At 36.4% G+C, this 25,680-nt stretch overlaps 3 protein-coding genes across 4 annotated transcripts; 2 read left to right on the top strand and 1 right to left on the bottom strand.

Moving 5' to 3' along the window:
• The first annotated feature begins 2 nt into the window (after positions 1-2).
• On the top strand, positions 3-2,737 carry LOC128238081 (uncharacterized). Its single transcript, XM_052953657.1, has 3 exons — positions 3-12; positions 1,610-1,946; positions 2,317-2,737. The coding sequence occupies exons 1-3, from the start codon at positions 3-5 to the stop codon at positions 2,735-2,737; spliced, it is 768 nt and encodes a 255-aa protein (XP_052809617.1).
• Positions 2,738-3,815: 1,078 nt separating this feature from the next.
• Positions 3,816-5,587, top strand: LOC128239262 (uncharacterized). 2 transcript variants are annotated; one of them, XM_052955825.1, is made up of 2 exons: positions 3,816-3,955; positions 4,451-5,587. In XM_052955825.1, the coding sequence occupies exon 2, from the start codon at positions 4,493-4,495 to the stop codon at positions 5,327-5,329; it is 837 nt and encodes a 278-aa protein (XP_052811785.1). In that variant the 5' UTR covers positions 3,816-3,955; positions 4,451-4,492; the 3' UTR covers positions 5,330-5,587. The 2 variants fall into 2 exon arrangements, with proteins under 2 accessions (XP_052811785.1, XP_052811786.1); XM_052955826.1 differs by lacking the exon at positions 3,816-3,955 and adding an exon at positions 3,990-4,149.
• Positions 5,588-5,590: 3 nt separating this feature from the next.
• LOC128239261 (uncharacterized) lies at positions 5,591-9,690 on the bottom strand. Its single transcript, XM_052955824.1, has 3 exons — positions 9,542-9,690; positions 8,056-9,248; positions 5,591-7,780 (listed from the first exon to the last, which is right to left on the bottom strand). Exons 2-3 carry the CDS (start codon positions 9,230-9,232, stop codon positions 7,314-7,316), a joined length of 1,644 nt encoding a protein of 547 aa, XP_052811784.1. The 5' UTR covers positions 9,233-9,248; positions 9,542-9,690; the 3' UTR covers positions 5,591-7,313.
• Positions 9,691-25,680: the final 15,990 nt, after the last annotated feature.

The raw sequence follows: 25,680 nt of genomic DNA, 5'->3' as shown, positions 1-25,680 counted from the left end.
CGATGACTGCTGGTAGACCATCAATATTCACACTATCGCTTAAACTTTCTATGTTAAAAGGCCCTTTGTCCGGAGTGTCATGGGACATTTCTTTCTCCCATCCCAGATAAGCAGATCAAATTATTTGGCCCTGCTGGAAATCCTTATTATGCCCATGGGCAAAGATATCAGGAACCACTCGTGCAACCATGGACACCTTGTCTCATAAAATCCAAATAAATCGTTTCTGGCTTCAAATTGTTGATCTTTTTTTTTGCGTTATTCCGGATGCCTAGATTATGTTCTCCGGATTCCACAAGGAGAGCAAACTTGATTCGGATTCCATAAGAAATAAAGCAACATTAAACAACAATAATAAACTGACTTTCATTTACAAATAAATAGTCAGTATAGCAGCAATTCGAAGAACAAATTCAAAACACTATCGGAGGAGACTTCCCGATTCCCTAGTACCACATTTATTGTTTGTGGCTCAGTGGAAGGGCATGTTACAAGAACTCTGACCCAAGGGTCAAATCTATTAACAGCCGCTAGTCACTGTTAACTATTAAAGTTAAATCGGATAAAATTTAAAAAGCAAATATATATATATATTAAAATTGAAATACGTATCCATCATGCTAAGTGTACAAATGTTCAATGTAAACTCGTCTAAAATTTAACGTAGGAATTCCACGAGGCCTATTACTGATATTGCTTCTTTTTCCCGGTCCTTTGGTTAAGGTAGAATTTCATGTCGCCTTGTTGGGTGACACCCTCTCCTTTATCTGGGTATGTCCCAAAACAGCCCTCAAGCGACTGCAGACTTATCCTGCCAATGTCTTTAAGCGATTGCATACTAGTCCCGCCACAGCCCTAAAGCAACTGCAGACCTCCCAGCCATATCACTTAACCATATTACAGAGTAGTCCCACGACAGCCCTTAAGCAACTGCAGACTAATCCAGTCACAGCCTTAAAGCAACTGCAGAATAGTTCCGTCACTAGTTTCGCCATTAGCCCCGCCACAACCATTACACAATCAATGCCTTGTCCACCACAGCCCTTAAGCAACTACCGACTAGTTCCGCCATTAGACCCGCCACTACTCTTAAGTAACTGCAGAATAGTCCCGCCACATCCCTTAAGCAACTGCAGACTAGTTCCGCCACTAACCCCGCCACAGCCCTTAAGCAACTGCAGACTAGTCCCGCCACTAGCCCCCCACATCCCTTAAGCAACTGCAGACTAGTTCCTCCACTTCCCCACCACAGCTCTTAAGCAACTGCATACTAATCCTGCCACTATAACCTCTAGTAGTCCCACCACTGCCCTTCTGCAACTGCAGACTAGTTCCGCCACTAGCCCTGCAACATCCCTAAAGCATCTGCATACTATAGTTCCGCCACTAACCCCGCCACAGACCTTGAACAACTGTAGACTGGTTCCGCCACTAGCCCTGCAACATCCCTAAAGCAACTCCAGACTTGTTCCGCCACTAGCCTCGCCACAGCCATAAAGCAACTGCAGACTAGTTCCGCCACTAGCCCCCGCCACTAGTCCCCGCCACAGCCCTAAAGCAACAGGTGCCTTGTCCCCTAAAGCCCTAAAGCAACTGCTGATAACTGTAGCATTGTCCTCCACAACCCTTAAGCAGTCGAAGACTAGCCCCGCCACATCCCTAAAGCAGCCACAGACTAGTCCCGTCTTAGCGGTAAAGCAACAACAGACTTGTCCTGCCACAGCCCTAAAGCAACCGCAGACTAGTTGCGCCACTAGCCCTGCCAAAGCACTAAAGCAACCACAGTCAAGCCTCGCCATTGCACTAAAGCAACCGCAGACTAGTCCCGCCACAACCCTAAAGCAGTCACAGACTTGTCTTGCCACAACTCTTAGGCAACCGCAGACTTGTCCCGCCACAGCTCTAAAGCAACCGCAGACTAGTCCTGCCACAGCCCTAAAGCAACCGTAGACTAGTCCTGCCACAGTCCTAAAGCATCCGCAGACTAGTTCTGCCACAGCCCTAAAGCAACCGCAGACTAGTCCCGACACAGCACTAAAACAACCGCAGATTTGTACCGCCAGAGCCAAAATGCAACCGCAGACTAGTCCCGCCACAACCCTAAAGCAGTCACAGACTTGTCTGCCACAACTCTTAAGCAACCGCAGGCTTGTCCCGCCACAGCACTAAAGCAACCGCAGACTAGTCCTGCCACAACCCTAAAGCAACCGTAGACTAGTCCTGCCTCAGTCCTAAAGCATCCGCAGACTAGTTCTGCCACAGCCCTAAAGCAGCCACAGACACAGCACTAAAACAACCGCAGATTTGTACCGCCAGAGCCAAAATTCAACCGCAGAATTGTCCCGCCACAGCCCCAAAGCAACCGCAGACTAGTCCCACCACAGTTCTAAAGCAACCGCAGACTAGCCCCGCCACAGCCCTAAAGCAACCGCAGACTTGTACCGCCATAGCCCTAAAGCAGCCACAGACTAGTTCCGCCACAGCCATAAAGCAACTGCAGACTTGTCCCGCCACAGCCCTAAAGCAAGTGCAGACTAGTCCCGCCACAGCCCTAAAGCAACCGCAGACTAGTCCCGCCACAGCCCTAAAGCAAGTGCAGACTAGTCCCGCAACAGCCCTTAAGCAACTGCAGACTAGCCCCGCCACAACCCTAAAGCAACCGCAGACTAGCCCCGCCACAGCCCTAAAGCACCCGCAGACTTGTCCCGCCACATCCCAAAAGGCAACCGCAGACTAGTTTCGCCACAGCCCCAAAGCAACCTCAGAATATCCCCGCCAAAGCCCTACAGCAACTGCAGACTTGTTCTGCCACAGCCCTAAAGCGACCGCAGACTTGTTCTGCCACAGCCCTAAAGCGACCGCAGACTAGTCCCGCCACACCCCTAAAGCAACCGCAGACTTGTCCTGCCACAGCCCTAAAGCAACTGCAGACTCATACGGTCCATACAGACATATTGTGGGAACGTATATGTCCCCGAGTGAGTTTTAAATGCTGTGTTCCATTCCATTGAGGACTGTAAGTCGTATCTTAAGTCTACATGTAGTTAGGTCAGTGTTCGAAACAAGTCACTTGTTTCTTTTGCTTAACAGTATGTCTATACCGGGTAAAATTCAGTTTTTACAATGAGCCCGTGGTCTTGTTGTGAACGGATGTTTGACCTGTGAAGTAAATCACGGTAAAATGTAGACAACCCCGGTAAATTTCGAATTTGAAAAATGCGCAAAAACAGCGAAAGATGCATGTGTTGTAAGCGATATGATCCACCAGTAGGAGAGATTCAATGCGTTGTACACAATGGTATCAATTTTATGTAAGTTTCATTTATTCTTGCAACTATATCATCTGATGTTTACTAGTCCGTTTAAAGCAGAACTCTTGCTACAATGACCACCATTTGTTTTGTCACGCCTATTTATTGTCTGACGACAGGCATATCTTAATCAAATTGTCTGTCTTTGCGATACTTAATTTCTAACATATGCATTGCTGTCCGGCTGGCATTTATTTCGTGCCTAGCCCTATTTGAATGCTGTGTGTCTATGGAACGAACAATTTTAATCTACATAAACTCAAATATTTGAAGTTCGAATTGCGAAGGTACTTTGATCTCCAATTTGGAGGAATAAAGTTTATCTATCCATCTTCAATTAATTTGAGGAACTCTCTAATTCAGTTACTGAAAGAAGCAATTGACTTGTTGCTTGCAATTATGATAATATTATTCTTATCCTTATCCTAAGACATGCCTCAGTGATTCCATTCAGCCTATTGGTGAGCTAAATATGCTTACCAATCAAAACACCCAGTATATAATCTTGATTTTAAGTTTGAAATCTAAGTTGCTTATTGAATGCTGGCCCTGACTACTTAACCGCCGTATTTTGGAACTAGTTTCATTAACGTAGTTTCGCTTCAAAGTTAGCTTTTACTGTGCATTTGGATACATCAAAAACGGTATTTATTACTTGAATGCAGCATAACAGCGCAATTTAACAGATCATATTTTTATTAAATGTCTAGGAAGTAAAAATATATATAATTTTATATTGAAAAGCCGCCAAAATCAATATTCGTGATCACATAACCTTACAATGGGCGGATTTTGAAATATTTATTGAATTTAGGTTTCACGGTTTTTGTTTTAAAAGGTAAGATAAGATTGTAGCTTTTAAGCTTTGGCTTACACGAATTCATGTTTATACAATGAATACTGTTTTTTTCCTATGCACGCAATCTGTAATGTTCTAGATATTGAGTTACATAATCACCTAAAATAGATTAGACAAATAGCTCAGTGCATTTTATTATTCATTTAGATTGTAAATTAAATAAAACAGTTTTTCTTTCTTCTTTCTTTTACGTATTTTATTGTACATATCCTTATTAATTTTTAGCAAGGTAAATCTAATGTAACTTCCATCATTCATTGCTATCTACTTTATAATACAGATTCGTTAGCTGACGTTACCCGACCGCTGTTATAAAGCCGTAATGGGACACGAAAACATAGAAAGTGGAAAGCAAATAAGTTCGGGAAACCAAAGGGGCGATCAAGCGTCCGCTGCCATTGCAGGTCAGGACACGGCAAGCCCGGGAACGAGTGAAGACGATTCACAAGATGGAAATAACCCAGCAGACAAGGAACATTATCAACAGTTAAAGTCTAACATCACTACTTCGAGATTGAATTCACAGTTAATATGTGACAAGGAGTTTATATGTAACAATGTTGGACACTTAAAGAAAAGACCCCATTCAGTACCAATTTTGACGAGACTTCTCTTTGGTATACAAAACGATGCGCGGGCAATATATGTGATTTGTCAGTATATTACAGGCACATACGTCAGCGAGGAACATTACATTAAACTAGGTATTGAAAGTCATTCAAATCTGAGGCGACTGATATATCCCATTGTGGTGCTTGGTGGGGATAGAAACGAAATCATAGAACGTTTAGATCGGTACAATCTTAATATGCAACCAATCTCTGATAATAACATCAATATAAAACTGATATATGAAGAATTTGAACTTCCAATCATATTGGTAGCAACATTGGCTGATCACTTTTGGATATTACTTGGGAATGGTTTAAACATCAAAACGGAGGATATTGTTTTCTTAGAAGGCAATTACAAGTTGAACCTAGTACGCGCACACGTGTTTGAGGACGCCATGCGTGACTGTCACGTGCACTGGTTCCCACTGACGTACGTGTACGTGTACCCGCGTAACTGCCGGATGTTGATCGGGATTCCCGTGTACCAGGGAGGATACATACACAACAAAAACGAAAAGGACAGATATATACTGCATAGGGATTAGGGTTTCAAGTTAAGGACAAAAGCTGCAAAAGAGAGACAGAGTGCTAAGGGAGAAAAGAGCACATCAAAATGGGCTGTGAAGAACTGTGAAACATTTTGATTTTGACTTACAATGTTTAATAGGAATTGTTTTAATTGAAGTAATACCAACATGTTTAGTTTGTATGCATTTATAATCGTATCATAAGTCTGAATAAAAAACAACAACAAAAAACATTTGACAGTCTTGACCCATGCTAGTTTCCACGAGGGCAGAAGGGTGCCCATGCTAGTTTCCACGAGGGCAGAAGGGTACTCATGCTAGTTTTCACGAGGACAGAAGGGTACTCATGCTAGTTTCCACGAGGGCAGAAGGGTGCCCATGCTAGTTTCCACGAGGGCAGAAGGGTGCCCACGCTAGTTTCCACGAGGGCAGAAGGGTGCCAATGCTAGTTTCCACGAGGGCAGAAGGGTGCCCACTTTAGTTTCCACGACGGCAGAGGGGGGCACCTAAAACGAACAGTGTTCAGCACCCTTACATAACTCTTAACCTAAACCCCTTATTAATATATAAGTCAAAACAGTGATTAAATTTTTGATTCAACACTGAAGTGTTGTGTGTTTTGTGTGCCCGTTACGTACAAGTTCTAACATTTGGGAAAGACAAGACAGGATGTAAATGGGAATAATATTTTAATTTTTTATCATACGTTTACATGTATGTGTATTTTAGATTTGTTTAATAATCTAGTTTCATTGTTAGTTAACCTAATTTTATTAAAGTAAACTGTGGTTTCCCTCAATAATGTTTTATAATGTTTTCATAAGGGTTTGATTAGAATGTTGTAGAAATTTCGAATTATTTAATGCTTAGAAGTTTTAGAATAAACAGGATTTTTAGAGAATTCGATAGATACTTCTTGAGGATTTTTAGTATGTTTAAGTTTATTTCTTGTTTCCCTTTCCTGTTGATCTAACATGTTTTAGCGTACAAAAATGACCACCACAACTTTTAACGCTCTTTCTTTGGGTTTTAATGTCATATCTGTAGAATTATGGCACAACGAGTTCAAAAGCAAGCAGAAACCACATATTTGATCAAATAATTAAAATAATTATACTGAGTTTAGCAGGGGCGTTCCTATGCATACTACAGTACGACCGGGCGTACGCATTATTTTATAATTCATCGAAAGGGCTTGCAAGTGCTTAAATAGTCCATTTCAGGCGCCAAAATGAAGACTTAGTGTGTGTATACTGTATATACATGTTCCTGTTCAGTGATATTTTTGGGGAAATATTTTTACCGTTTGTGCCTTGCAAAAGTCGAAATTGGGAAAAATACCAAATCTGAACGAAATAGCAGATATAATGGCAAATATTCATGTTTTCACCTTTAAATGCATACCTTATGCTGTGAAAGATTTTGTTTATCTTTCAAGAAATTTACTGCTATTTTATTCATTTACATAATCTGCATTTATCAAATTGGGGTAAAAAATATCATTATTTGGGAAAAATGTACAAGGGGAAACAGCCTTTAGAAGGCAGTAGATTGCACCAAAAAACCACTGCTGTTCACTGGTTAAAGTTGTTTGTTATACGACTTCATGAATGTTTGAATACGGTTCCTTTATAAATGTATTCTTTAAAAAACAATCCTACCAGCCTGCTCTCACCCCATATAACATATGCAGACCGAAAAATAAAGAAACCCTTCACATGCTGTCACCTCATTCAGGTTTACATGCGTACAGTTTTAAATGCTTCAGGTACGCCCCTGCTTAGGTTGAACCATACATCATTAAATAAACTGCAATTGTGCTGCAAGGATGCATAGTGCCCATTTGTGTTCGCTTTATATGATTTCCTTTTCTGGAAGAATTTTTAGTTGCCTTGCATATGATATCAAACTTAAGACGATTTCAAACACCGGTTTGTAATAATGTAAGGCACATTTGTGTTATATACATACTATGACAAAACGTTTTTTTTAAGATTTCAGTCTATGGGATCTCTCGTCTTGACTTTACAACAGTGGTTTTCACAATGTCGATATAACTTCTCTTCATTGCTGGTTTACCAGCAAACCGTACGTACGGAAATCCTGGAAGACACTTTAAAGCAATTATCGTACTATGCTTTTTTTCGTACTCTCGCCAAACTTGCAGCACCCGGTATGCGCACTCAGGACCACTTTGTAAACTGAAAGTCTGAACAATTTCATTCTGAAATTTAGCGTAATAATCGGATTCAAATGCACGTGTCACAAAAACAAGAATATTTCTGTAAGTGTCGTACAATTTCTCTAGTCCTTGTAGTCCTGGTTTATTTACATCGATGCTGCTGTACAAATCAACAGACAGCGGTGGGCGGATGTTTGCATCTCTGGTTATATCCTCTAGGTGTTCCTTGTAATCGTGTGTACGTTCTGTATCGCAATCTGCATGAAGAATCACAAAGTCTTTCTTTCCTGAAAAATGAGTTGTGACTAGTTATGTCAGTTTACATAGGCCGTTAAACAGATGATATAACCGATGGAACAGCAGACATATTAAACAAGCTCGATATTTTAATCTTACATTATACAATAATATACATTTGAATTTGGTATGAATAAATCATTATACGTTGTCTTTGGAGAGTTAAACATTTTCCTCAAAGAAGTCTTTGTCTTTGAATAAGTACTTATTTAGGGTATTTTAAGACATTCAACTGTACATGGAATATAAAAACACTTCGAAATACCTTCACATGATCCCATGTCACCCGTAGACGATCTTAAATGCTGCTTATCCTGAATGCAAAGGTCAGCAGTAGCAGAGCTGATCTTTGTCAACTGCTTATCAGTGATTGCTTGTGCCTCTGATTGAAAAATCATCAACATCTCTAGAGATTCATCTGCTACAATGTTTCTAACATGGATTTGAGTTATTTCTTCTTCTGAATTTAGTTTATAAGAAGCACTGGCATCTGGTTCCAAAGAAACGGATGTAGTTGCACTGTCATCAGGTGCCAGGTCTTCTTTCGATTGAACTCCGGTAATAGTCTGCTTCTGAAGCATCAGTTTATTTTCGTGCTTTTCAGAATTGATGTTCTCTTCTCTGACCTGTTCAGGTTCTGTCTCTTCTAACAGAACATGCTCTCTGAGTTCTTGCACCTCTAATGTCCCTCCATCTAGTTCGACCGATGGGGAAAGAAGAGAACAAAATTCTGAGGAACGTGCTGAATTCGTTGCATTATGGTCACCTGTTTCCAAGGAAATGGGTGCTGCTGTGCTGCCATTAGATGTAAGGTCGCCCATTAGTTGTCCTTTCGTATTTGTGCGCGGGTGACTCATCATTGAGTTATTGTCATTTACACATGTTTTGCTTTTTACTGTTGCTTGGAGATGTCTTCCTTCTTCGAACTGAGCACCCTCTCTGAGCAATTGCACATCTACTGTATCTCTGTCCATTTCGCCTTTTGGTGACATGAGAGTAACAGCTGTTAAGGATTGTTGTGCTGAGTGCGATACATTAGGTCCAGACTCAACATTGTCTTCCCGCCTGGATTCGGAATTTTCTGATGCCGAATTAACTTTAGGTCTGTCTTTGCCATCGTTTGAGAAAATAGTTTGCCTTATACCGCCTTTCTGTACTCTCTTTGACATTCCAGGTCCAAACTGATTTTTATTTTTCTTTGGTTTATTGATAAAAGTAGAATGTTGACTAAAAGGTACGTCTTGGAATGCCTCAAATGTCACAGGTTTTACCTCCGCTGTCGCTGAACTCTTCGATCCTTGGGCGGATGTTGGGCATTTGGTAGGCTGTTCAGAGATTGATTGATTGTCATGTTGTCCACCCGCCTGTGTTCCTCTGTACCTAATCTTTAGACTTGTGGCCTTTTCAGAGACAGTACTCGTGGCAGATTGTGTGGACTCCATTTTCAAATGTCTGTTCCTGGTATGAATGGAATAAATTTTCAAGTTAACATAACAAATATTCCTGATTTAGATAGAGGTTATTTAGTAAAGTAACCGAAAATCTGTCCAAGGTCATCACATTCTGTATTTGTATAATATGGTCTTATTTGAAATAAATACAGGAAGTGTAATTGTTCAGTACATCATACAATGATACATGTATAAACGAAAATAATTACTTTTACAGCGATATATACTGCTCAACAATGTATCGCCAGCTTTAAACTAGGTTAAACATTCTCACTAATAAACAAATATTATTAAGCCTACCTGATTTATTCTTCATTTACGAATCACTTCGGAAACTAATATTGCTCTCTATTTGATAACACACCTGAGGTCATTTCAATACCTTGTTTACATACATAACAATGTTCTTTTACACAAGTGTTTTGGTTTCCCAATTTACGAAAGACCTTCACCCGTAAAGGAATCACGTAACGCACTGTCAGGCCTTCGTGCTGGGGACTTTCTCAAAGCACACATAGGCTGTCAGATTTGACAGCTTAGTGATAACAAACATTATGCCAGGTAAAGTTTCAATATTTAATATTAACAAAAAAACTTTCATAATCTAATGAGTAAACCTGCACCAAGTTACACTGATATAGTAATCACATACTATGAAAATGCACATGTATGATAATCAATTGAGCTTAAATAAGGCTGCGTTGCACGTCTTTGTAACTACACAATTTAATGTTTATATCATACATTAAAATACCAATTTGTTTTCACATTTTTACAACACAAATAGAGGCACATAATTAGCGTCTGCAAGTGTTTATGAATTTTGACATTTGTCTCACTTATTTTAGCCACTTTTTAAGTTCCCCCATAACATTATATTTCAACCGATGGAGACAGAGGAGAACCAACTTCTGAGGAATGTCATCTATTTCCAAAGAAATTGGTGATGCTGCGTTGCCATCAGATGTGATGTCGTAAGTTATTTTTATATGCTCCTACAATTTTATTTTTACATTTTCAAACCTCAGTTAGTGGCACATCTTCAGGTTTTATGAAATGTCACATTTTTATAAACAATATTTTTGAGAAACGAACTTTATAAAAACAACTTGCAAAAACTTTTATAACTAATACAAAAACTAGGAATTGGCTTGCTGTAAACTGAACAAAAATGACTAGACAATATCTTTGGCACGTGACCTTTTGGAAGGCTAGCCAAACTCTTTATTACGATTTTCATTTCTCCGGTGAACAGAGTGTGTCAGTGATTCGGAAATGTATCTGTTGCTGCTAACCACACTAAGCATGCATTGGGATCTTTCGTAGTCTAAATTCCCTGTCTACTGCTAAATTAGTTGGTGGTGCTGTATACAGAGGCTTGGTGTTGTAATCATGATATCCTTTAATAACTAAGTCATTTACAGTCATACCCCTATTTGTAGGTTTTCCCAAATCGGGTAAAACATATTGTGGTAATGTGCCATCTGACTGAAAAAGAGGATTAAGACGTACATAGCCTTCTGATATATCGGCAACAATTAGCTACATGACTGCCAGGGGCGTAGCTAGCACTCTTTTCACTTGGATTAATAATTGTGCCTAAAGGATCTGGGGGCATGCAACCCACCTTAATGTTGTGAAAACAGTGATGCTATCCTGTAGCATTCTTGGCGTTCGGAGTTTTTTTGATAGTACTGGAAAACGGACAGTTTAAGGGTAAATCAACAAATAATAAATAACAAATTAACACCGATTATGGTATTTCTTTTCTGTCCATTTTTACGAACGAACTGTATACTTACATTTTCATTGTAAACGTCCATGTCTGTAACAGCATCTATTGTAACGTTGGCTGAATTGTTTGTTTGTTTTTGTCAGAATCATGTGGATTCAGCCGTGTACTCGCGTGCGCCTGACTGCAATATTGACCATTCGCGTGCGCCTGACTGCAATATTGACCACTCGCGTGCGCCTGACTGCAATATTGACCATAAGCGTGCGCCTGACTGCAATATTGACCATTCGCGTGCGCCTGACTGCAATATTGACCATTCGCGTGCGCCTGACTGCAATATTGACCATTCGCGTGCGCCTGACTGCAATATTGACCATAAATTGGCTACTGGGCTTGGTTTTGTAGGTTTTAATATAAGCATTGAATTAAAATTAATTTCGTTCAAATTTGCACAATAATTCATATACTTACAATAATACGGTAAATAATATATAACAATTTTCTGGTTTAAAGAATCACCAAATGAATACATGCAGGACTACATCATTTTGCAGTCTTGACAGAAGGGTTCATTCTCTTCCAATGCTGTAGACAAACATTCAAGTGAATTCACACTCACCACACCTTGTCTCACTAAACTCACAAGCATTCTAGATCAAGTTCTTGGTCCTCTTTCCATGACATAGTGACACCTTACTCCATGTTTTGCCATAAGTATTAACATGCATGACTTGTCTTCTGCTTCAATTTTTTTTTCACTTAAATGGTCTTTTACCACGTTTAGAGTCTGAAAATCAAAGAACGACTAGCTGGACCATTTACTTTCGCTTTATTGCTTCCCATTTTGAATTCTGCTGGGTTTCTCAATAAACTCCTTGTGTGTAAGGGTTTCCCTGAATGCACTATGTCGATAAACTTTGTTAACCTTTGTGACATCGGAGCGTTTCAATAGTAAAGGTGTATCCGTCCACTGTTAGTCCGGCAGCCAAATGGGATATTTTGGCTGAACCTTGCATCGGAGTGTATAGAAAATGTTTTTAGCTTTTTAAGTAGTTTAGTCCCCCTAGTTAAGGAATCCGTTTGATGGCCTCACACCACCCTTGGGGAAATCGAGATATTCAAGATGGCGTCCAAGATGGCCGCCAAATTTTACAAAATCAACAGTAGACTAGTAATTTTGTATAAATGCATTAATTCCTGTGCAAAATATACCATTATGTATTTTTATTGCAAACCAATCCATTCTAAAATATTTCATATAATTAGGCCATCATGGCATCAAAAATGGCCGCAAAACAAAGAAAATTGACAATCGAGTGATGTTTTGTTTCAAATACCATCAATGGTTATACACATAATTGTATGTATCTCGTTCTCGTTGTATATATGTAATATAGGTATCACAAATTACATTACATAATTACATTATCACCAAGATGGCGTCCAATATGGCCGCCAAAATAAGCATTAATTAGTACAGACTAAATGAAACGATCACAACCGTTTACATAATTATATGTATAAAAAAACAATGGCATTTTATTCATTTCAATTCACTTCTGAAGAACTACTGATAGAAACATTTGTAAGTGGAATCATAGACTCAATGAAATGGGTGACATCAATGAAATTCTTGTAGAGCTGTAATCTAGAAGTAGAACCTGAAACCTATGGATAACTGTGTTATAAAACCATTGCTGATCATGATGCTTCACATCATAGCTGAAAAAGAAACTGACTAGGGTTTTCATTTGGTAGCTATTAAATCTACGATCCCCTACTTCTTTGCAGCAAGACACGTGCATTACGTTTGGTATTGCCGCTCCTATTTACGAACTATGGAGTCAATGCCCGGTTTATGTAGGGAAATATTTCGGAAAGGGGAGCATGTGACGCGTCACATTCTTGGCGTTTGGAACGGCATTTCGAATGATATGTTCATTGAGACAACATTTATGAGATGCTGGTATGAAAAACAAGGCATTATTGATATTACATTGAAATCCAACACACCCAAGATATGGTCGCTTGGTCTACACATTTGTAGCATGTAGGAGGCAGATATCTCAAGCCTTGCAAATAGTGAATAAGTTAAGCCATCTAATGATAAACACAAAGAGGAAATGAAGGCAAGAATATTGAGTGACTGCAACGATAATAAATCACTGCAGGGAGTGATAAATGACTGTATAAATGCATTGTACCCGTTAAATTACCCTGATGAATTATCAACTGAGTTACAGGTCAGAAAGCACCAGAAACTGTAAATGTTGATCAAGCTGTTGACATTGGAATGAAACAAATAAAGGAAGTTGAAAATGGTTGGCCAGGGAGTTTCAATGTCAAGATAAGTCGCAAGTTCAGGTGCCGTGTCCACTAACGTCTTGAGTCTGAGTTTGAGACTCAGACTCAAAAAAATGAAGTCTTAAATGTTTGAAAATATCTCTTATATAACTAATTTGGACAAAAGATGTAAGCCTGATTGTAGAACAGATTATTTGTAACAGATACAACACTTTTGACAATATATACTCATGTAATAGCATATTTATAACAATATTAAATGTTCACTTTTCTGAGCCTGTGTCTCAAACTTAGACCCAGGACGTAGGTGAATACGGGCCCCGAACACAAGCTGAAACACGAAAAAGTATACAAGCTGGTGATACGAAGGTCTTTAAGACATAATTAATCTTCACACGAGTGATCGGACTTCAAGCGAGCTCCCGTGACTTTGATGTGAAAGGTTGCTGACCTAAAAGTTGTCCCATGTGCTAACAGCGATGTTTTGAATGTGATTTGCCAAATCAAAATATTCGCTGAAAATGTCTGTGCAAGTTCAGGTGTCAGCACGTTCTGCAACAATGCAAGTAACATCAATAATTATACACTGTTACTTATCTTTGCCAGATACAGGCAATACAGCACAGACACTGAAACACGGGAAAGGCAGAGGATCACATACTTAGCGCGCACATCAGTTGTCAACTGCAATGCAAATTTCTCCTCAGAAAGAAATCATGCCGGTAGCAACATTTCATTCCCTAGACATGTGGGTGCTTATGGTTATTGGAGATGAAGATTCACCAATCGAAGTTACACCAACTGTAATAATCATGGTATGCGCAACACACATAAAGAAGCTGACAACATTGTTGCCCATCAAATTGTTGGTTAAGGAAAATGATGAAGGCATTTCAGTAATTTCAGACGATACCGATGTTTTGTACTTCTTCTTCACCATTACCTGGAACAAAGCATCAACAAAGTTATTGTGGAATAACCTGTGAAAGACAGATTATTGATAGATATAACAGCCACAGTCAACAAATACAAACGTATAGTTCAAGATTAACTTGCAGCACACGCACTATCAGAATCAGATACTACTACTTGCTGCTACGGCATAGGTAAATGCATAGTATTGAAGGTACTGAAAGCAAGTATCACTCGTGTGTGTTTGAGATGAAACATCTGACTATTCGAAAGTCAGCTGAGGATCAACTCGTTTCATTACGTAATGTTACAACATGGCAGTTGGTGACGACGACATGTCACAGGTTCTACAGAAGGAATTAAGTTCTAAGGTTAGGATAGCGACATCTTGTGCAGCAAAGCTTGCTTCTCTACCCCCAACAACAGAGGCATTTAATGACAATGTCAAGCGAGCACATTTTCAAACGTGTGTTTGGAATTGTGCAGTTAAATCAGACCAACCAAACCTGGACCCGTTTGAAACTGGTTGGGAAAAAAGGACACGCGATCTTTGGTCCAATTGGTGTTACCAAAACAAAATTCAGTGGCCTCATATAATGTGCTTAAAATGATAAAATGTTCATGTCAGTCAAATACTCAATGTAACACTCTTGCTGTCGTTGCAACAAAGCGCATATGTCATGTTCAATATTTAGTAAATGTCAAGCATAAGAAAATTGCTACATTAAGCAAACAAAACGAATATATAAATCTTTGAATTAACAAACTAACTTGTCTATTTAAGTTAGAACTGATGTAGTAATTGTTCTAACGTTATTAATACATACAATAAACTATAGTGTAATTTTAAATAAAAAATGCCATTGTTTTTATACATTTGTAAGCGTCAGCCCGTTTTATTTAGTCTGTGTTAATTTATGCTTTTTTGGCGGCCAAATTGGACGCCATCATGGTTATTATGTGTCTCATGTTATTTGTGATACATATATTGCATAAATACATGTTATGTTAAAACAAGATGCATGTGCATAAAATTGATGGTATTTGGAACAAAACCTCACTCAATTATTTTAGTTTGGCGGCCGTTTTAGACGCCATGATGGACTAAACATGGTATGAAATATTTTAAAATTGATCGGTTTGCAATATAAATACATTATGGTATAGTTTTGCACAGGAATTAAATCATTAAAACAAAATTACGAGTTAATTGGCGATTTGGGTTAAATTTGGCGGGCATGTTGGACGCCATCTTGAATATCTCGATTTCCCCAAGGGTGGCGCGAGGCCATCAAACGGATTCGTCAACTGGTGGGTCAAAGCTACTTAAAAAAATTCTATACACTCCGATGCAACTCTCAACTCTCGCTGCCGGACTATGTCTAGTAATGTGCGAGTTTCTGATAAATATTGGTCACTGTGCACTGATTTATCAATTTTTACCCTTTAAGCTAATGCATTTGACAGACGGAAATGTATTTGATACGATCCCTCGTCATAAAGCGGTTTCTTCAGTAACCTGGTTAGTACAGTTACCTGCACGTATTTGAAAGTTTGGTACAAAAATACATAATTTTGAAAAGGATTTTCCCGAACACTTAATACGCGGTCAGTATTTTTATCTTAAATATTTGCTATATAAGGTTACAAGAGTAAATTTTTAAGATAAAAAACAACAACAACATACTGACCCGTAAGTACAATAAAAAAGTTTTACTTACGAGGCCTTGGTTGTGCTTGATTGATAAAATTAGTTTATTAAAACGTTAATAAACTTGACTGCAAATACAAATCATTCAACAATTTGGGAGTTTCTTGGTGACACCTGATAGACTATTGAACTAAACCGTTATTGAGGGAGATTCAGTTGTTACTATACTGTACTATTCTGAATGTGTAGAAAATGTACACCCATTAAACTCTATTCCCAAAATAGATTTATTTGAAATCCCGGTATGATTAATCAGCATAGGAGTGGTACAATATACGCACACTGATTATACTCTATTCCCAAAATAGATTTATTTGGCATCCCGGTATTGGAGTAAGGTTTGTAATTAAACGTTTTCTTTTAGATATATTCGTTGCCGCAATCTCCTTCTTTATATTGGTTTCTTCTCCTTCTTGTTCCATTGATCTCCCTGCATTTAGTAATAGAACGTCCGGGATTTTTGATTTCGAGACGCGCGGTTCTTCTGGTTTATGTAACATGTCTGATCGTGTCTTGTTTTCGTAAAAGTTAATTCTAGAGCTAACAAGGTGATTGATGATGATAATGATGATGCGAAATGGCGATAGTTTTTAAACTGAAAATGGGATAACCAGACACAGCTTAATTCTTCTTTTGCTGTGAAATCCGAACCAAACAATTTATTTGTTTCGTCCGAAATCATTTGGCACATCATATTTTACTGCATTTTAAGATAGATTTTAGCGCATATATCTTGTTTAAACTTACTCGTATTACTAATGAAACCAGTTGTGTCTGCTTGTTTGATCGTAATATGAGTTCCATTGCATAATACATTCTATAGAAAAGGGATAATTCATTTTTTTCCCAATATTCCGATGAAAAGTGTTTAGTTGGTTTACATGTCTTTGATTTGTCACGAATAGGCTCTTTAGTATTAAAGATAATGCTGTAATCGCCCGGTTAGCCAACTTTTTTGTGATTGTTATCACATAAGGTTTTGTTCGATTCAATAACGTTCTGATCACCAATAGGGTTCAGTTATTTTATCTTCATCTTGGCACACCAAGTGATATACTAGAATATTTTATTGTAGTCTTGTATTGATATAGAATACTTTGATGTATTAGTATAATTAATGTTTCATCGTACATATAACTAATGATGCATTTACCAACTAACAAACCTTTCAGTAAAACATATGCTCACTTGCAAATATGATCAATCTTTATAATACAGTTGTTTTTAAACAATTAAAATAAAACTTTATTTTTCTTTACAACCTATGTAAGTTTTGTATGTGTTACATAGCGTACACATGTCATGATTGCTATCTGCCCTGCCCTCACCGCCCCGCCCCGCCCCGCCCCGCCCCGCCCCGCCCTGCCTGTTATGGAAAAGAAAATTGATAGGCATAAAATGTAAGTACACATATTAGATAGTGTAATGCCTTGTTTAATAAATGCACGTTGCGCAAGTTCTTTTACTGTTTTATTGCTGGTTTGCTAAATTGTTAAAGTGTATTCTACTCCAGCTTGGGCAAGACGCACATGTCCTTTACGTCCAATCTCAACTCGTAATTTATGATTTTTACATCGAAAATTACAAAATGCTATCTTCTATTTAAAGAGTATTTCTAATAGAAGATTGGTTTAAAATGTCTATAATGTAAACATCGGCTTGAATTGTGTATAGGTTCCTGCCAGTTTTTATTAAAACATTAAATTAGTCTCTGTCAAAATCTTTTTAAATTATCCATATATATATATATGATGATGATAATAATGTACACATGTATATCGAAAGTCATACATAGATAGCATGTACTTTAAACTTGTAACCTAACAATCATTTAGTAACATTGGCATTCCTAGAATTGGGCATTCTCAAAATTATATATAAAATTTGTTTAATCATATTGCAAATATTTTTTGATAGTGTCAAATGGAAACATTAGATTTTTGAGCTTGGAGCCATTTTCGGCAGTAAGTATAAATGTTTGCAGGAGTAATATCCATTGGAGTGAGGGGTGGTATTAGCATTGTGCAGAATAGGGAAGCGTAAAATACGACGTCACGCTGTTATTGTTAGTTGAGCTGCCAATTTATCTTAATCTTGTGTCGAAAACAATTGTGGATGAATTAGTAGCTCCGTGTATATATAAACAGCATTATAAACGTTTATACCAAATGTCAGTTTTCATAGTTTCGTAACAGTCCACCGTTTCTAATCAAAGCACTGAAAGTGCTGATGGACGGTGCCATCGTTCGGTCTGCTGCAAGTTTAGAACTAGGTTCTTTCTCTTATTAACACAGGTGATCAATTGGACCCAATCTTGAACTTGGGGGCATGATTTGAACACTCTAAGGTGACGACAATTAGACAATGCTTTAAACCAAATATCTTAGCCTGATATTTATTTTCAAAACATACACATTTCATTGCTGTAGCTTTGAAAATAAGAAAGTTGATAAAAAGGTCATCTAGCCATCAGTCTTCATCACAAAGAATACAAAATGACAACTAATCATTTGAATATTGCTTGTTAAAACTATTTTTTGCCAATGAATTTGTTTACAAACATGTGGAGTGATACTATAGGTTTCATGGTCTGATATGGATTTTCGGCGTAAAGGAAACTATATTTGGTTGGAGCGAAGCTCGAACCTAAATATGGATTCATTCTTGCCCCCCCCCCCCATATATACAATACTAGGTCACCTACTAAACCTGTAACGTATGTATCACGTCGACAAAATATATGCAAAAAGCTACATAAACATGCTCAGTAGCAAACAGTTTAAACATAAACCCGGTTTAGTGGCAATGGGCAACGCCAAAGACATAGAACACAAATTCACAAACAAGAAACATAGAACAGCACACAACAACTCTACAAACAGCACAGTGCATAAATACTAAATATATATATATATATAAATAATTGGTATGTTTATCAAGAATTGTTAGGTACCGCCTTGGAACGTTCAGTAAAATGTAAATTTACTGGGGGTTTAAACCAGTTTATGTGCACAAACCTCACTCTTATCCCAACCATTCTTAATAAAGATAAAACGCAAAAGATAAATCTTATCAAAGTATGCATTAACTTGAGGAAACTTATCAATAAAACAAATAATAATAATAAACGAAAAGGTAAACCCCAAGAACTTCTATGATTAGAGATCCCAACTCTATCTGCAGTCGGAGGGAAACAATTCAGAGCACCTAATGCAAATACTTTTCAAAGATACGATGCAGTCATCGTTAGAAACCAAAAGCTTCACACACAGTCTGCCTTAAAAGGTTTAAAACTGTGTGATCATAAGAGTTTCATAATAAAAAGCATCATTGTACTAAAACTGGGAACAAATAAAGAAAAACATTATTAAAAATAATAGCGACTAGTATATGCTATTCTCTCCTTCCAAATGATTTGAAAACGTAAAATATTTAAGTCACAGCCAAAACACTCGGAGTCAGTCAACACGTGTCCGCCAAAAACGGTTTTAAAGATAACATGAATTAGCAAATTCTTCATAAAAATCAAAGCACTGAAAGTTTAGTTATGAAAGGATGCTATATTCAACCCAATATTTTGTTTCAGGTATTCATCTTCAAAAACAAGAAGGCAAGTGCTCTTCAAAATATTGCCTTTATATCCACGGTTTAAATAATATCAAAGCAATTCATTTAGTCTATCTGCCCAACTGCCTGCTGGAAACATTTTAATTTTACGAATTTTCTTTAAAACATCACCATAAAAATCGGGATGAGCAATACTATCAGCAATGAACGATTTAAGACTACTATTGTACTTTGATATGAGATTATAATGACCATTAACAAATTTAGAGAAAGTTTTCCTTAATTTAAAATATCGGAAGTGTATGCCTCAGGAACTCTCAGAGTTTCCACTATTGTCCAACTTAATAGATGCTTAAAATGTTAAATAATTTTTAACTATAACTTGCAAACTTCACAAAAGTGTATGTTTACATGTTTAAATGATTAATTTATTCATCAGAATATTCATCAAAATCCGAATATAGACGCCTTTTGGTATAATATAAATTTGGAAAATGGAAAAATGGCGTAGTGTCATGTTTGAGACGTAATATATTTTCTGGCCAATAGAAATAGACCAACATTATATATAATATACCTCATGTTTATTTAGGACAGAAAAAATTGTGATGGCTGTATTTAACCGGATATACGGTATACAAGTAACAGAAAACATGAAACAAAATCTTAATGGAAAGACATTGTTAAGAATGGGCGAAGTAATTGTAGATAATGAGCCCTTCTTAATCATTAAGCCAATTACTTCAGGTCATCTTACTGACTTAGAATACAACCTCATTGTCTGATACATTGTCAACGTATACTCTGATGCTGGGGTTGTGCATAAGGTTAGTGGCAGTAGGCAGAGGTTTAAACAACCTAGAAGGTCGAAATTGTTAATCATTAAGTCTAGCACTTAATTTATGCTGAAATTTTATTGGCTTAAATGTAGGTTTATTGATTGTTAGGGGTTCATTATTTCTTAACTTATAGATATTCAACATAGGATTCTTTTTATCTGTTAAGATCTATCAAATCAAGGTTTTTTTTTAAAAATAGGGTGTTTTGAAAATATCGAAATTGTATTGAAGGAAAAGCATTTTATGTGTGTCAGGTTTTAACTGGCATTTTCAAATGATTTTTCCTGCGGAACAGGCTATGTGATAACTAAGAAATCAGTAAAATCAAAGATATACACATTGCCACAAAATCAACCAAGCACAATTTTGATCACAAGTCACTCATTGTGCAAGACTGTCAAAACATGGCAATGTTAAAATTGGAAATTTTTCTTCGGATCGATAAAAAATCAGAGGCTGGCAGACCAAATGACAGACACTGCTTTTTTTAATAGTTCACACTGTCTTCAGAAATAACTTAAAATAACAAATAAGGGTAATGTAACGTTCCGCTATAGGCGGAAGTGTGTTCATCGTATGTTGATGTCATTGTGTATATATGCAAATTTGCATAACCAGGTCTCCATGTGGAGGGAGAATATATGTACATTATATATAAAAGACCAGTCGACCCTTCAGGGTTTAGCATGCTTTTCTCTAAAGGGATCTGTTGGCCTCGCACATTACAGTAATATGGCTTATTTTTATCGATCGTTTGAAGACATACATGTACATGTATAATGCTTGATAGGAATACCAATGAGAATAAGTTTCCCAAAAATGCAACAGAACATTTTAATTAATTGTACTTGAAAACATTGCCAAAAAATGTCCAAATTCATTTTACATTCTAGTATTTTTAAATTTTATTTGGTGAATAAGGATTTTTGGGCTACTTAAACACTGTAAATATCTGTTAAGTTATATACATGTATACAGTAATGATATTCTCAGCATGACAATTAAGGTATGCATTATCTATTTTTTGTCTATGTGTAACTTTTGTGTTTCTATTTAACACTGCAGTGTTCAATAATTGTGTGTGTTACAGTCGAAGAAAATATTTTACAGTGGTATGAATCAGTCAACATGGCATTAAGGGAACAAATTAATATTCTAAAATATTACCCTGAAAGCACATTCTTTTTGGATAATACTTAACATGTTCAAATCTTGAATGATTTTTTTTTTTTTTTGCAAACCATTATTAACATCTACGAAGCACGAAGCAAAACGACGTTATTGTTGTTTGGTTTTCACTAAGTTCGTATTTCCGTGTTTTATTGCAATTTTACTTTTAATAGTGGGTGCCCATGACCTTTCACTAGCACAATAATGCGTGTATAGGGAACTTTTTTAACATTTGGATATTCATTTTGTTCCCTAAAGCAGAGTCGCCAAATTAAAAATCGTCAAAGACTCTGAAGCGGTTGTATATATGGACTAGACCATTCACCAGATGTGTTTCGGTCATTAATGGTATTGCGTTAAATTCAGCCAATATGACCACAAGGTGATGATGTTATTCGGTTAATTATTCTTAATTCACCTTCTTTGCACTAACAATCCATTGTTAAACTCCAGTTTGATGCCTTAAATCCCACTTGACATCGGAAATTTCACGGACATTTGTTGATTCGTCCGCCATCTTGAATAAACCGGGTCATTTTGGGTCAGGTCATAAACACATCGTATTTTGATGTTTCTACTTAAAGAGTCTACAGTATGATATAGAAGAAAACGATTTTATTAACTATAAGCTTACAGCCCATCAGTTACATATAATATAAACATGTACAGTATATAAACATTTATATAAACATTTCCGATAGAACATCTTTCAAAATTAATCATAATGTATAAACAAAGTAAAGTTAAAAAAACATTTGCTTAAAATACTGAAAAATAGAGTTAGTGGAGAAAAGTGCCTACTGCTATATTCAGTATATTCAGAAATCAGTTCGATGAATTTAGGAATATTTGGATTGCGCCAATAATATCGCTTAATGTATAAGAGTCTTAATTCATGGTATAAAGGACATTCTAAGAGAAAATGGAATTCATCTTTCATCCGTCATTGTTATTTTCAACCAAGAACGTATGATTGATGTCAATCTATGGACAAACAATGGAACTTTACCTAATTCGCCATATATAAAGTTGTTTTGCGTTGAAAGTTTAACGCCTAATAGTGTTTTTAAAAAATGGAAGTGGGCTTTTTCAAGTCCATCTGCTTTCGAAAACCCCCATACTTCTGAACCATTATTTAATATTGGAGTTATTAATTTATCGAATAATGATAAGACGTGGCTTACTTTCAAATCTGTAAATTTTGATAAGCATTTTTTAAGCTTAAATATGGCTTTCTTTATTATCATAATAGAATTTCAAATTATTTCTTAATCTCCCCCTTTTCCAAAACACCATAATCTTTGGGGGTTTTTCAATATTAGCAACTAATTTCCATTTCTGACAGTAATTTTGTAAAATATTCAAGCCTTTTTGTAGGTCTTTCTCTGAATTTGAAAATATAACAAAATCATCGGCATACAATAATAGTTTGAGTGTGATAATATTAAGTCCTTGGAACCCTTTCAGTAAGAAATCTTCTTCTAAGTCATTTATATACATAGACAATATAATGGAGACAAGCAGTCCCCCTGACGTGTCCCTATTGAACATTCAAATGTCTCACTTAGCCCATTTTGAAATGTTATGCTTGATTTTACATTGCAATATAAATGTAGACCCGTCAGCTTACAAAAAATAATAAGTAACCTTCCATTTTCGTTTATCGTTATTTCTATTTGAAATATATGCGATAAGGCCGTCATACATAGTTTTAAATATTTCAAAGATTTGAAATAATTCTGTTTAGCAACCATGTACTTCAGCATTCAGTTCGAAGCATTTTAGTTAGAACTACTGCGTCTGGCACATGGATGTATTTCCTTTAAGATATTTATCTTTTTCAATAATATTTATCTGATCATGCCGTTCTCTATTAGGTTTCTGTTCTTAAGATTTACGATTTAAAACACGTTGGATATGATAATTTTAAAATCTACTATACATCTAAAATCAGTCGAGGCAATCATACATGTATACTCAACGGCTCTTGTGGCAAATAACTAATTTGAATTCCACACTGGAAATTGTTTTTATTTTATAATTCTCTTAAATTCTAACAGAAGCAAAGGTATCAACAATAATTAAGTTTACAGATTTTATTTGCACCATGTTTCTTTCAAGAAATATGTAAATTTAAACAGATAATATACAAAACCATTTTTTAAGTCGAGATGTTAGAATTAAAATACATGTGTTTAGTTATCCAATTTTTCTTTAAAGTGTCCTGTGAATCGTTTATATAGTGCTTCTGCGCCACTTGTACAAATATTTATGCAAAAAGCTACAGAAACAAGCTCAGTAGCAAAACGTTTGCACATAATCCCGGTTTAGTGGCACTGGGCAAACGCCAAAGACATAGAACACAAAATTACAAACAAGAAACATAGAAGAACAGCACAAAACTCCACAAACAGCACAGTGCATACATATACTTTATATAAAAAATAGGTATGTTTATCAAGAATTGTAAGGTACCGCCTTGGAACGGTCAGTAAAATGTAAATTTACTGGGGGCTTAAACCAGTTTATGAGCACAAACCTCACTCTTATCCCAGCAATCCTTAATAAAGATAAAACGCAAGAGGTAAATCTTATATAAGTATGCATTAACTTGTGGAAATTTATCAATAAAACAAATAATAATAAACGTATAGGTAAACCCCAAGTACTTCTATGAAAACAAGTACTTTTCCACATGGCGCAATGTTGGGTAAATTTCCGCACGACGCATTAATGTTTGATAAGTTTCCGCTTGGTGCAAAATGTTTTTAACGAAAATTGATAACTTACAAGACTGGCGCACACAATTAAGTGTTACATTTACCATTCCTGGTTCTTTTTACGTCGATCAAGTTAATGGTTTTGATTTATAATACTAAATTACAAAATTTCAATTTCAGCATGTTAAAGTCCATACTTACAGGATTATGCTAATCTAACTATTTTTGGTTTTCGTATAATTTGTGTAATATTCTTATTTTAAGAGTTTTAATGCTTTCAAAGGAAAGGCATTTTATGATAATCATGATTATTTTAAAAAAAAGTTTATTTCGGCTAAATAAGATAAGAGACGTAAACTGATTGTGCTATGACTTTTCGCAAAATTGGAACAACTATTTTGTTTACTGTTCTTGTACCAGATGTAGGTCAAAGATAAAGGTCATTACATCTATCTTTGAGAGGATTACGAAATGTTCATAACACTCAAGGATAAGATAATGTTGGCTTACTGAACTGTTTTAGGGGGGAGACCCTTGATATCGATGGGTTTGATTGGTTACGATATCAACTATATCTGAACTATTGGGGACCAGGGTATGCGATAAAACAGGAATAAGATTTATGAAAATAACACTTGAATATCATTGCGTTTTCCAACACTTCATTGTTAAAGTCATTTATGACAAAAATTGGCATTCAATATCATCGACATGGCAATAATTAAAGAAAATAATAATTGATTAATTGAACAGTTTTGCAAACAAACAATTTGAAATTACAAAGAATGGAACTGTTATGGATAATGTTTGTGGCTTTGATATTTTGTCCACAATCAGGTGAATGTTTTGATTTATTCATATCAGAAGCATATTCTTATAGAAACCGAAATGTACATTAAATTGGAAATATTACAGTGATATCTAAACAAATGCAGAAATATTCAAATTGTAGTTAATTGAAAATAAGGAGAAAATATTTCAATATAAGGAATATGTGAGGTCGGTGGTAGAAAAAGAAACTATAATATTGTCTTCTTAATGTAAAATCTAGAACCTTAACGCTGTCACCCATTGAACTATTTTTTTTGTTCGGAAATACTTTCATTTGGCAAATATCCGTCTATAGAAAATTAAAATCAAAGGATTTATTACGTATCTATCACTTTGTGAGCGGAATGGTTAATAAAGCACACGCGAATTGAATCTTCATAAAGGTGTTTATTATACATTTATTAAATTATCCCTTTTGTGAGCACAGTTTCAATTAAACCGAAACTACTGTTTTAAAACTGTCGGTTATATCGAATGTTCGTTATTTCGGAGTATATACCGATTTCCCGTAGACTTTGACATAACGAGTTTCGAATGTATTTTCAAACTTTAGGTGTTGCTTGTGCTTCTGAAGGCTTCTGAAGCATCTCCCACCCAGATCGTACTTTTTTTATTAGATAAGGTACGAGTTAGATCTGCTTCAATTTAAT

Source organism: Mya arenaria, chromosome 6 (assembly GCF_026914265.1).
Source record: "Mya arenaria isolate MELC-2E11 chromosome 6, ASM2691426v1".
Lineage (NCBI taxonomy): Eukaryota > Metazoa > Mollusca > Bivalvia > Myida > Myidae > Mya > Mya arenaria.
Note: the sequence above shows the minus strand (reverse complement) of the source record. Positions and strands in the feature narration are given on the sequence as shown.